This window comes from Bos indicus, chromosome 10 (genome assembly GCF_029378745.1).
Source record: "Bos indicus isolate NIAB-ARS_2022 breed Sahiwal x Tharparkar chromosome 10, NIAB-ARS_B.indTharparkar_mat_pri_1.0, whole genome shotgun sequence".
Lineage (NCBI taxonomy): Eukaryota > Metazoa > Chordata > Mammalia > Artiodactyla > Bovidae > Bos > Bos indicus.
The window spans coordinates 21,843,641-21,856,866 of record NC_091769.1 but is presented as its reverse complement, the minus strand read 5'-3'; the positions used below and the strand labels follow the sequence as shown (position 1 = coordinate 21,856,866).

The 13,226-nt window shown below is 57.7% G+C and overlaps 2 protein-coding genes across 2 annotated transcripts in view; one reads left to right on the top strand and one right to left on the bottom strand.

Moving 5' to 3' along the window:
• Positions 1-1,351: 1,351 nt before the first annotated feature.
• On the top strand, positions 1,352-11,722 carry MMP14 (matrix metallopeptidase 14). Its single transcript, XM_019968375.2, has 10 exons — positions 1,352-1,724; positions 5,660-5,808; positions 6,074-6,196; positions 6,541-6,848; positions 7,398-7,559; positions 7,835-7,995; positions 8,376-8,514; positions 8,637-8,787; positions 9,233-9,348; positions 9,709-11,722. The coding sequence occupies exons 1-10, from the start codon at positions 1,620-1,622 to the stop codon at positions 10,041-10,043; spliced, it is 1,749 nt and encodes a 582-aa protein (XP_019823934.1). The 5' UTR covers positions 1,352-1,619; the 3' UTR covers positions 10,044-11,722.
• Positions 6,250-13,226, bottom strand: part of RBM23 (RNA binding motif protein 23) — a 48,201-nt gene continuing 41,224 nt past the window's right edge. The window contains exon 15 of the mRNA XM_019968368.2: positions 6,250-6,467. Within this exon, the coding sequence (XP_019823927.2) occupies positions 6,265-6,467 (203 nt within the window). The 3' untranslated portion in view covers positions 6,250-6,264. The remainder of the gene's footprint in view (positions 6,468-13,226) is intronic.

Genomic DNA, 13,226 nt, shown 5'->3' with positions numbered 1-13,226 from the left:
TTCTGACTGAATTCCAGAGGTTGGTTGGTCCAGATTTCCCGACTCCCATTTGTGTAGGGGAACCCTGAGGTGCTCAGTGCCCAAACAGTCACTGTGTAATGGGCACCTAGTAGCCAGCATGTACTTCCATAAGTCCCTTAGCTGCACAGGCCCCAGGAAACCTTTCATTTTATTGGTCATGGCTCCCATGGATTTCTGAGAGAAAAAGGACAGTACAGAGTACTGGACTTTTCCATTTTCCTGCCGCAAAATGTGATAGTTCCTGGATCTCTAGGATTCATGGAACTTTCTACCTGAAATAATTTATGTCCAGCCTCCTTTATTCCTTCCCTTGTTTTCCCTCCCCTCTTCTCCACCCCCACCCCCCACTACCTCTTTCCTCTCTGGCTGACCAGTGCAATTCTTGGATCTTAGATTTTGCTGATGGTTGACTTTTCTGTCTCCCACACTTTTCCTGCTTCTGTTGTGTTGCTTTTCCAGATCTAGCCCTCAACCTCTTATCTGTCTCCCTTTCCCACTGCCTGCTCTGGCCGGCCCAGCCCCCTTCTCTGCATACCTCCATCTTTTGTTCTCAGAGTCTAGGCTGCCCTTGAAGGAGGAGGGTATGCTCTCTAAGGAACCATCTCCTTTTCCAGTGTAGAGGTGGAACCCCCATAGTCCTGACTCCCAGCCCCTCTTTTCTGCAGTCTTACCAAACTTCATTTGTCTTTCCTCAGATGCCATGGCCTTGCACTCCTTTCCCGCTGTAGTTTAAGGGGCAATAGTTTAAGATCACAAAGGACAATAATAAAGGGAGCACATGTGTCTTTGTACAAACAGGACCTCCAGATCCAATGTGGTGGGATTTGTCAGTGGGTAGTTGCATTTTGTTATTGTTGCATTCCCCCCCACGACGCCCTGCAGGGGAGGGACAGGTGGTTGTCAAGAATAAGGGACAAAAAATTCGATATGGTCAAGCCACAGGTCCCAGCAGACAAAACCCCCAAACCAGGTCTCTTGAACATGGAAGACCCCACCACCACCATCCCAGACCCAGCTCCTTGTTTGCCCCACCACTGAGCCTAGCACTTCCCACGGAAGTGAGACAAATGCTGAAAGCAGAGGAATCAAGCCACCCAAAATATGCTTAGAAGGAAAAAGTGTCCCACATCCCGTCCCGAGTGCCCCCAAGCCCCCCGCTCTCGGCCTCAACCCCTGCAGATGGCAGCCTCCACCACAGAAAGGCAACTTAGGAGTTTTTTTTTTTTTTTTTTTTTAACCCGACTTTTGGCTGTAATTGGATTCAGGCTGAAACAACCACGTCCGCACTGGGAAAGGAGGGCATAGGGGCGGGGGCGGAGGGAGGCTGTGGAAGGGAGGGACCAGAGAAGAGAGCAAGAGAGGGCTCGCAATCCAGTTCGCCGACTAAGCAGAAGAAAGATCAAAAAACGGGAAAGGGGGGACGAGCAAACAGGCGCCTTCAAGACCGATCCCCTCATCTCCACGTGGACAGCGCTCTGGGAATCCAGATTCAGTGCCTACGGAAGACAAAGGCGCCCCGAGGGAGTGGCGGCGCGACCCCAGGGCTTGGGCCCGGCCGCGGAGCCCGCTTGGCCCGGCTGCCCGGACAGTCGCGGACCATGTCTCCCGCCCCACGACCCGCCTGCAGTCTGCTGCTCCCCGTGCTCACGCTCGCCTCCGCGCTCGCCTCCCTCAGCTCTGCCCAGAGCAGCTTCAGCCCCGAAGTAAGTGAGCTCCTCCGGCCCTATCCGGAGTCGCGCCGGGGGAGGCGAGCCCGGGGGTCTCCGAGAGAGCAGCCCCGGATCGGAGGGGCGAGCGCTCGGGATGCCGGCTCCTCCGGCCTGCAGGTTCCCCCTTCCTCTCCACTTCCTCTCCTTTCCGTCCTCATCTCCAAACTTTCAAGTCCATCGACTTTGCCTCCTCCAACCACCCACTACCCCACTCACTGCGCGCTGCCGACTTTCTGTCCCGTTCCTTTCCTTGGAAGAGCTTTCCAGCCGGAGCCCCCTCCCGACCCCTCCCCAGCTCCCCTGGGCTCTAAGCTCAGTTCTGGAACGGGTCGGGAGCCTGATAAATATCTGGACTCTGCTGAGAGCCCGCGCTGTCCTGGTTTCTTGTCCTGTGCTAGTTTGTTGTTCCTTCAACTTTCCAGCTCGCAGGCGCTCGGCCGGCCGCGAGGCTCAGGGGATCGCGGCCCGGGCCCCCCACGCTGCGCCCTCCGCCGCCGCCTCCCGGGCAGTCCCGACCCTCTTCGGACACATCGGCTGCCAGGTGCGGTCGGGGGTGGACGGCGGAGCGGCCCCGGCCCCCAACCCACCCCCGCCTCCCCGAGAGGTCCTTCAGCGTCCCGGCCCGCAGCCCTGGCGTCGAGGGTCACGGCGCTGGCGCCTTGGCCCGCGTTTCCGGACACACAAAGCTCTCCTTGTGAGCTGGGGGCTCGACCCGGCCGCCGCCGCCTCACCCCGCTCCCCCTTCGGCGCCTTTAGGCGTTTTGGTTAATTGCTTTTTTGTGTTAATTGCACGGAGACTTGGGGGCGTTGTACGGGGAGCGGGGTGAGGGCCTGGTCCAGGGCGCCCGCACAGATCTTCGCTGACTCGGTTGCCCCCCGCCTCTCCTCCCCGAAGCTGGCCCACCGGGCCCACCGGAAGCCGCGTGGGAGTTGTCTGAGGAAGTTTTTCCTCTCTCTTTTATTTTGGGGTGAAGGTGGGAGACGGATTTGATCAGTTTCTTATTTTGGGCCATCCCAGCCCACTCAGCTCGGCCAGGGCCTGGGTGCGGTCGGGAGGGGCAGGGAAGGGCCCCTGAGCAGGGGGAGGGGATCTGGACTTGGCTTCCTCCCTCCTGGTCCCGGCCCTGGTCCCACCCCCGGAGGAAACCTCTCCAGAAAGAACACACTCTCTCTGTCCTGAAGGGATCTGAGGCTGACAGAAGTGTGGCCCTCGGAAGGGGGGCGACCAGGGAGAGTGAAAATCTGCCCGGGCTAAGCCTGACTTGGTCCAGGAGGAGGCACCCTGTTTCCAGGCCTGGAGTCTTCATCAGAGGCCTAAAGAGGAGAGCTCCTAACAAAAGGAGCCTGGGCATCTGGGGGGCTTCCCGCTGCCAACTTCACCAGCCCTGCCTTCCTTCCCTCCCCTGCCCCACTAGGTCCCCTAGAGGAGGGGCGGCAGACCTGGCTCTGTATTAAGTGGGTCATGGGCAGTCGCAATGCCAGAACCACCGTTTGCTTCTGAGCCCTGGAGGGGTGGGAGGCAGAAGGAGGGAGGAGCAGGCCCAGAGGCTGGGATCCAGGGGCCTGCAGAAGAGCCAGAGATCCCCCAAACTCCTCTCCAGGATGCTAAGGCCAGAGAAGTGGGCCCAGGAATGGAAAGGGTTCCTTGTCCTTGACTTCCCCCTAGGGGAATACCTTGCACCTCTCAATTTTCAAGACAAAGCCAGCCAACTGAGTTCTCTGATCCTACATAGTTGCTCTCTCTCCGGGCCTATCTGGAGGGAGAGAGAGCTGGGGTGGCCCAAGGTCTCAGGCCGCCAGCTCCCTTCTAGCACCTCCGGAGTCCTGCACCAGCTCCTGGATGGACAGCCCTCTCCTCCCCTTGGCCAATCTGGCACTTGGCCCTTCCCCCACTAGGCCGCAGACACAAGAGTCCTCTCTTCTGTGGTTCAGACCTCATAGTCTCCTCTGTGGTTCTTGCTTTGCTCAGAGCCTAGGCCTGGGAGGAGGAGAGGAATGGGGGGCACTTCCTTTCCAGGACTTGCGGCTCACTCGACTCCAGAAAGTCCCTTTCTTGACTAAGTCCCCACCTTTCTCGACTGCATATGGATGGGGTGGAGGTTGGTGGGTGTGAATATTCAGACCTGTCTGCCTGCTTGAAAGACTCTTCACGAAGAGGGATTTATCCCAGAGCTCCCGGATGTGGGTTTCCCCCACCTCTCTGCTGCCCTCCCTTCTGTCATCCTGCCCTATGAGCTTTGCCCCCCTGAGCGTTTCGGGGCCTGATCTCCGTCTTTCTGCCGGCTCCAACGGCAGTGGGCCATTCCCATCTTTTCTCAAAGTTAAAGCAGCTGCTCCCCTAACAGAGGGCATAAGCCCAGGGGTGTGACTACCCTACAGGTGAGGCCAGGGGCAGAGGGAGTTTCCTGCATACTTGGGCACAGGGCCACAGCAGGTCTCCTGCAGGCACTAGCTGTGGCATCAGTCAGCACAGGTCAGGGCAGGTTTAGAGCTCCCCAGAGAGCAGCCTGGGATAAGAGCCTCCTGCTCTGCTCCCCAGAGGTTAAACTTTGCTCCCCCTCCCCCACCCCGAGGAGGGGCTCTCAGAGCGGGTGGTGCTGGGGTTGTTCTGGCCAGGCCTGTTGGCTGAGGAAAAGCTGGGTTGTTTACATCTTGATCCCTAACTCCCCGTCATCAGCCTTGGGGGATCACTTCCCAGAACCATGTTGCAATTCTTGCCCCTGCGGGCTCAGGTCCCGTCAGCTGCTCCTGAATCACCCCCAGCCCCAATGCAAGCGCACTGCTCCATCCCTAAGGCCTGGCCCTGGAGGCAAGGGCCACATGTAGAGCCATCCTAATGACCTGGAGTAGGGGATGCACCTCTGCTCCAAGTTCGCATCCCAGGAACCTGTAGCCCCTCACCCTGGACTCTTTTAAGAAGGCAAAGCTGGAGCAGGGACTAGAGTTAGGGTTAGGGTTAGAAGTATCTCCCCATCGAGGCTCTGAGCATGTTTATGTTCCATATATAACTTGACTCATTTTTACTTTTCCAACCTTAGGAAAACACTCTATTGTTCTTAGAATAAAGGCTGACTTTTTCCTCAACAGGGTTTTGCAGTGTGTATACCTTTCAATCAAACACCAAAAATATAACGTTATGTTAAGGCAATATGCCACCCTTTATATTATGAACAATTCAAACCATACCTGAAATAAACTACAGTCACCAAAATACTAAATAAAATACTAACCCTAATGCTAACCACCACCTCAATCTCTCACTCCCTCTTTTGAGAACCTTAAATGGGATATTAGGTCCCAAGTCCTCGGTCTCCTGCTGCCTGGGTAGAGACAGTGGCAGGATCCTGGCTGTTTGTCTAGTCACATCCCCACCGCCTCCAAAGACCCCAGCTTCCTCTCTCAGCAGTCAGCCTGAGCCCTAGCTTCTTTTCTGCCCTCCTTCCAAAAAGATCTCAGAGCTGTGTATATCCTGGAGGGATGCCTGTCCCAGGAGAACCTCATGCCAGGCCTCAAAGTGGAGCCCCCTCAGCCTCTCCCTTCTCCATCTACCATGGGACATACCCCAGCCTCAGGTAGAACATGCAGTATTTACAAGAACACTGACACAGAGGAGGAAAGAGCTGGAAGGGATCTCGGCTCTTAGAAGACATCCTAGAACTCAATTAAACCACCAGGGCTCCCATCAAAAGAGTTACAGCCAAAGCGTGGAGCTGTGGCTCCCTACCCCTCCAAGAGGATCAGCCATTCTAGGACCTGGGCCAGAGTTTGGGTCCAGCCTGGGAGTTCTTCCAGACCCACTGCCAGAGCCAGGCTGGGAGCTCATGGCCCTTTCCACGCCAAGCCAGGCGTGTGTTCCAGGTGCCGTGAGGAGGCAGGGGCTCCCCTTGGGCCAGGTGGGGATGCTCCAAGCCACACCCCTTTCCCCACAGGCCTGGCTGCAGCAGTATGGCTACCTGCCCCCTGGAGACCTGCGGACCCACACACAGCGCTCACCCCAGTCCCTCTCAGCTGCCATTGCTGCCATGCAGAGGTTCTATGGTCTGCGAGTGACAGGCAAGGCTGATGCAGACACCATGAAGTAAGTGCTAGAACCTGGCAGGAATTCTGCCCAGCACCCACCCACATGACACAGCAGAGAGGTTGCCACCTTAAATGCCTAACCCTACCCGTGTACCTTATCCCCACAAGATGATCCTGACCCTCTCCTGTTCACCCGAACCTCATGATCTTAACTCTTCCCCACACGGACCCTGAGGCCAGACATTCCCCCTCTACTCTGAAGACCAACGTTGTTCTTTCATGCACACTCCTGACCACAATCCCCACACCCCAACCCACCCCAGGGCCATGAGGCGCCCCCGCTGTGGTGTTCCAGACAAGTTTGGGGCTGAAATCAAGGCCAATGTTCGAAGGAAGCGCTATGCCATCCAGGGACTCAAATGGCAGCATAACGAGATCACTTTCTGGTGAGTCCAACAGGCAAGCGGCCTTTCTCACATCACGTTACCCTTCCCTATCAGGGATGCTTAGAGACTCAGAGGCCCCCTTCCGTACTCACCCCTGTTCCTGCAAAGCATCCTTGGGAGTAGGGAGGAAAATGGCTCCCATCCTGGAGAGAGGTGCAGTCCCTGGAGGGTATATTCCATGGCCAGAAGGCCCTTGGTTCCTGGGGCAGAGGCATCGTGAGACGGCAGAAGTGCCGGGTCAGACAAAGATGGCTGGGCGGCTCAGTCAGACCTGGGAGAGTACAGGGAAGGAGAGTTTTGCCCCTAACACACTCTCATCCTCTCCCCACGTGGCTGGACCTCAGCATCCAGAACTACACCCCCAAGGTGGGCGAGTATGCCACATTTGAGGCCATCCGCAAGGCATTCCGAGTGTGGGAGAGTGCCACGCCACTGCGCTTCCGAGAGGTACCCTATGCCTACATCCGTGAGGGCCACGAGAAGCAGGCCGACATCATGATCTTCTTTGCTGAGGGCTTCCATGGTGACAGCACGCCTTTCGATGGCGAGGGTGGCTTCCTGGCCCATGCCTACTTCCCAGGCCCCAACATTGGAGGGGACACCCACTTTGACTCTGCCGAGCCCTGGACTGTCCGGAATGAGGATCTAAATGGTGAGCGAGGTAGCCTTGGGTCTCTCATGCCTCCGAGAGTCAAGAGTCGTTGCATGCGGGTTCTCTGGCCTCCTCCCCAAACCTCAGACACCCCCCCACCCCCAATCACAGGGCTTGTTGGGAACCACAAAGATCTCCTGGTCTGACTTCCAAGGAAGGCAGGAATCCTGTTTTGACCTATTTACATCTGGTCCCTTCTCTCGCCCAATAATTAACTTCCCAGTCAAAGACTTTGAAGCATCTGCATCAGCCACTTTTCCAGGCAAATGTCGGGTCTGGCTCCTGGGAGAAACTGAGGCCCAGATAGGACCTCAGCTTCTCTTAACACAACCCTCGCTGGAACTGGGATCCGGCCAGTCTCTCCTCTACCCAGAAGAGTTGCTGACTGGCTTTGTGCCTCATTTGCCAGATATGAGGCTGGAACTCAGGATTTGGTCACTTCGGGTAGAAAATTTGGCAGGCAGGCTTCACTGTGAAACTTCTGATGGGGAAGTGCAAGTCTGAGGGGAGGGACCCAGGCTGCCATCATAACCAGTCCCGTCCCTCCAGGGAATGACATCTTTCTGGTGGCTGTGCACGAGCTGGGCCATGCCCTGGGCCTTGAGCATTCCAACGATCCCTCGGCCATCATGGCACCCTTTTACCAGTGGATGGACACAGAGAACTTCGTGCTGCCTGATGACGACCGCCGGGGCATCCAGCAACTTTATGGTAACTAACCTATGCCCACATCTGCTCCTTTCTCTCTGCTGCTTGTCTCCTCCAGCTTTCTCTGGCCTGGGCATTTCCCCCTCCCTCATGCCCTACAGTCTTCTTGTTCCCCCACCCCCACCCCATGACTCCACCTCCATCGCCCCCACTTTTGACCCCACCCTTTCTGTCCTTTCCCAGCTGATTGCTTCAGTCTCCCCACAAGGTGTTTTCTGCCCATGTGTCTGTCCTTTCCTCCTTCTCTGCCAAAGTCTGAAGTGCCCCTCATGTTCCAGGGAGTAAGTCAGGATCCCCCACTAAGATGCCCCCTCAACCCAGGACCACCTCCAGGCCTTCCGTCCCCGATAAGCCCAAAAATCCCACCTACGGGCCCAACATCTGTGATGGGAACTTTGACACCGTGGCCATGCTTCGAGGGGAGATGTTTGTCTTCAAGGTAAGAGGAAGAAGTGGGCTGGTGTGGGGGACAAAAGGGCTCTGTGACCGGGTGGCAGGGTGGACACCAAAGCTGGAGGACAAAACACGGTGAAAGTGAAGTCGCTTAGTCGTGTCCAACTCTTTGCAACCCCGTGGACTGTAACCCGCCAGGCTCCTCCATCCTTGGGGTTTTCCAGGCAAGAATACTGGAGTGGGTTGCCATTGCCTTCTCCAGGAGATCTTCCCAACCCAGGGATTGAACCTGGGTGTCCCACATTGTAGGCAGACGCTTTACCATCTGAGCCACCAGGGAAGTCAACCTATAAAACTGAGGCAGTGGGGGAGCTTTGGGGACTGAGCTGGAGGACAAAGCTAAAGACTGAATGAACTGCCTCCCAGGAGCGTTGGTTCTGGCGCGTAAGGAAAAACCAGGTGATGGACGGATACCCCATGCCCATCGGCCAGTTCTGGCGGGGCCTGCCCGCATCCATCAACACTGCCTATGAGAGGAAGGATGGCAAGTTTGTCTTCTTCAAAGGTAACCAGACATTCTGCCATAGTCTTTGGGTGTGGGCGGGGCTCCCTGGAGGAGCATGTTCCACTTGGCTCCTCCAAAGACCCCAGGTGGAATGAGATCCTGCCCTCCCCTCCCCGCCCCAGGAGACAAGCACTGGGTGTTTGATGAAGCTTCCCTGGAGCCTGGCTACCCCAAGCACATTAAGGAGCTGGGCCGAGGACTGCCTACTGACAGGATTGATGCTGCTCTCTTCTGGATGCCCAATGGAAAGACCTATTTCTTCCGAGGAAACAAGTAAGACTTCGCCTTCCTCCATACACCACCCACCAGATTCCCTCAATTCTAGTGGAAGACCCACTTGCCCCCCGAGATGTCTCCCTGAAGAAGGCACTGGCTGAGCCTCTGCTGTTGCCTAGCAACAGGCAGCCTCCATCGGGTGCTGAGTGAGTGGGATATGACCCGGTCACCATCATTTTAGACCTGGTCATTTGACGCCTCCTGCCCCCAGCACCATGCCTCCGCCCCAGCTGCCAGGCACTGTCATTAAGGGCTGCTGGTGGCTCCTTGCAGCTTGGGCCCTCCCTTCCACCCCCAGCTTCCGCTGCTTTCAGCTGCAGGCCCTCATTAGTCAAAACCCCTGTCCCCCACCCTTTGCTCACTGGTGAATTCAGTCCCAGGTCACTCCCCTTGGAGGATGTGCCCAGTGTCAAGCCGCTTCCTTTCCCCGCCTCTCCTCTAGGTACTACCGTTTCAACGAGGAGCTCAGGATAGTGGAAAGTGAATACCCCAAAAACATCAAGGTCTGGGAAGGAATCCCTGAGTCTCCCAGAGGGTCATTCATGGGCAGTGACGAAGGTGAGAGGGGTACGGGAGGTGTCAGTGAAGGGAGGACAGGAACAGGGAGTTAAGGAAGAGCAGGACGAAAGACCGAGAGTGTCGGGTAGAAAATGGATGTGCTGAGAACCGGGGAGCCCTGTGCCAGGCCCTAAGTGCTTCCTGCACTTCAGACTCTTCGATCTGCCCCGCTCTCTCAGCCTGGTGCTATAGTTACCCGGCTTCACAACTGAGGAGACGGGCGCTCAGAAAGATGAGGAGATGAACTCAGCGAGCTTGCACACTTAACAGTTTTCTTCCGCTCTGCTTCTCTCTTTGGCTGTTCTCCGGACACCGCGTCCACCTCGCGGCTTCCATGCCACCCTCTTGCTGACCCTGCAGTCTTCACTTACTTCTACAAGGGGAACAAGTACTGGAAATTCAACAACCAGAAGCTGAAGGTTGAGCCGGGCTACCCCAAGTCAGCCCTGCGGGACTGGATGGGCTGCCCATCATCGGGGGGCCAGCCGGATGAGGGGACTGAGGAGGAGACGGAGGTGATCATCATCGAGGTGGACGAGGAAGGCAGCGGGGCAGTGAGCGCGGCCGCCGTGGTGCTCCCCGTGCTGCTGCTGCTCCTGGTGCTGGCGGTGGGCCTCGCCGTCTTCTTCTTCAGACGTCACGGGACCCCCAAGCGACTGCTCTACTGCCAGCGCTCCCTGCTGGACAAGGTCTGACCCCCACTGCCGCCCGCCCACTCCTACCACGAGGACTTTGCCTCCGAAGGCCAGTGGCAGCAGGTGGTGGTGGGTGGGCTGCTCCCGCCCGGCCCCAGCCCCATCCCCAGCCTCCCCCTGTCCCTTTTTCTCTGTCCCATGACTGGCCTCTCCCACCCTCCACGCTGGCATTGCTTCTTCCCTAGATGGGTCCCCCCAGGGGCTGAGCAGGGGCCGCCCTCCCAGACCCTGCCCCTCAGGGGCCCCCATGGCTTGGTGTGTGTTCAGCCCCATCTGAATGTCTGGGCTCTGCACTTGAAGGCAGGACCCTCAGACCTCGCTGGTAAAGGTCACATGGGGTCATCTGCTCCTTTTCCATTCCCTGACATACCTTTAACCTCTGAACTCTGACCTCAGGAGGCTCTGGGCACTTCAGCCCCGCAATCCCCTAGGTGTACCCAGTTGGCAGCCTCCCACCACTCTCTCTGGCTAAAAGAAATCTAATCCTATTGTGGTGGGAGGTGACCCTGAGTGAGAGAGTGTGGGTTACAGAGCCACCCTAAGACCTTGGGAGGAAAGCTAAGCGAGGGCCAGTCCTCTCCTCAAACATCTGCCTCTGCCCCACCAGCCCCTGAGAACTTCCATAGAAGGAGCCTGAGCCATTAGGACTAAACTGGGGCTGCAGAAACCCTTGACAGCCCTACCCTCCCTACCTTAGCCTCGGATGGGGATGTCAAGGTTGGAAGAGCTTAGACTAGGGGTGCAGCCACCGGGGTGGGGCCCACGAGCCCCAGGGGGTAAGCCTGGGGGCCACAGAGAAAGAACCTCGCTCATAATGCAGGCAGCTGGAGTAGGGACCCAGGGGCAGAGTAGTCAGAGGGGACAGGGCAGGACCAAAAGGCGAACCAGGGAGGCGCAGCAGGAGTGGATGGCTGAGGGCCAGGCAGGGCCGCCACAGGGTGGGCTGTGGTACCCGGGAGAGGGCACTTTTCATTGGAGCTCTCAGGAAGGGCTCGAGAGAGGCACACCTGCTTCTGTTTGGGTGCCCTGGCTTCAATCAGACAGCATGGAGGGCAAGGCAGGCAGCCAGAGAAAGGGGCAGAGAGGGTGCCCGTCGGGGATCGGCGACTTGGGACTTTTTATGAGAGCAGCCACCTCGTTAGGGAGCCGAGGATCAGCCTGCCTCAGCCATCTTCTGCAAAAGGGCACCTGCCTGCGCGTCTCCGTCAGGTTAGCCCCTCGCTTTCCGATGCCCCCCGCCACTCGGCCCTTCCTACAGGTGCCCTGCCCCACTCCCACCCAGCCCACCTGTTTGAAGTCTCCTTCGGCCACCGAGGGTGGTCATGGTACCAGAGACTCGGGAGCATGAGAGGCCCTGTGGGGCAGTGAGAGGAAAGGGATGTCAGGGGTGGGGGGGCAGGGGGGTGGGAGAAATGGGGTGAACGGTGCTGGCAGTTCGGCTAAAGTTGTCTTGTTTGGGGTTTTTGTTTTGTTTAATGTATATTTTTATTATAATTATTATATATGAATTCCCTTCAAATCGTTCCTTTTTGTTAACAAGGGGCATGGGGTGGGGTGGGGGTGGGGGGCAGAGGCATCCGACCCCAGGAACCTGCAGGGCGGGGCTGGGTCATTGCCCTCTAAGGACATTTTTGACCTTGTTCAACCTTTCCACGAAGAATAAACAGTGTTTCACATTCTTTGTGTGGCTGCAGTTTGTGTGCCTGGGATGTGGCTGCGAGGGGAATGGAAAGCAGCGGGGGGCCCGCAGTGTTTTCCGTGAGGCGGGATTTTGGTATTTTTTATAAAGGAATATGTTTATTCTCAGTGGACAAAAGGGATGCAGGCTCCAGAGCTGGGGGGGAGGCGGGCATGCTTTTGGTGGGCAGGGGAGTGGTCCACGGAGGCCAGCTAAAGCTACTGTACCCTAACGTGGCCTCAGGCCCAGGACGACAAAGGCAAGAGGAAGTGGCCAAGCTGAGGCTACTCGGAAAATCTTCCTAAATTGCGTTACCCTGTCGTGTGACCCAGCCGCAGACCCTCTGTTTCCTCAGGCCTCGTGCTGGCTGCTGGGGGATCCCCCGTCACAGTCAGCCTAAGGCTCCGGGGCAGGCCCTTCTCCCCAGCCCTCAGGACCTCAGCCTCTACCAGGCCCGGGGCTCCCCAGCAGGGACAGAAGAGTCAAGAAGGGAGAAGGTTGCCGCATGGCCAGTTAGGAGCAGCCTATCTGGCCAAATGAGAATCTCACCCCAGTTGCCCAGGAGAGGCAGGATGGTCAGATAGGAAGAGCAGAATGACAAGGCTTTGTTTCCTCTTTCCCTAGAAACTGATGCCCTAGACAGGGTTCCCAGGCTGTTGACCCACCCTTCCACCAAAGCAGCCTGGAGGGAAGAATCAGCTGCTGAGTCAGCTCAGCTGAAGGGGAGCAGCGCTCATTCTTCCCTCCTTCCCTTCCTGCCTCAGCCCGGCCCTCCCCGGGCTCCAGCCCAGGCCCCCTCCACGGCCTGCCTCCAAGAGCCCGGGCCCCACCTAGGCCAGGCGTTCTATCCAGCTGCTATTCAGGGCTGGCGGGTGTGATTGCTTTGGCAGAAGGGGTACCCCACCTTCCTGCCAGCCAGGAACCCTGACCCTACGCCTGGCCTCCTGCGCCTCTCCTGCCAACAGCTGTTTGGCACGGCCTGTGCATCTCTGTGGGGTTGGATACCACCTCCCTGCCACCCTCACCAGAGGGGATGGGGACCCTGAGAAGTCAGGGGCGTCTGGGGGCAGTGGGGCCCATGCGTGTGGCAAGGAGCTCAAAGATGAGCTCATGGCCCCTTTGTGTTTTTGTGGCTCACATCTGGAGGCAATTACAGATGTTATCCAGTGGGAGTTCTGCAAAACACAGCTGGAGCCAGCAGAGGAGCACGGGGAGTGGGGGACTGCCAGAGGGAAGAGCGGGGGGAGCCTGGGGCTCCCGTGGCTGGACTGTGGTTTCCCCATCACGAGGAAATTGTTTGGCCCTGATTCTGGAATCACAAGATGCTCTCTGAAGCCAAGGGGGAGAGATGGAATGGAGGACCAGAGACAAAGGGGGAAGAGGTGGAAGAGGCTTCGCAAGCAGGGAGAATTGCAGGGTGGAGGCCGCAAGTCCCGTGCTTCTGACGTGCCTTGGGTCTGAGGGATCCAGCCCAGTGAGGCAGCTGGGGGACCCCACCCGGCCCC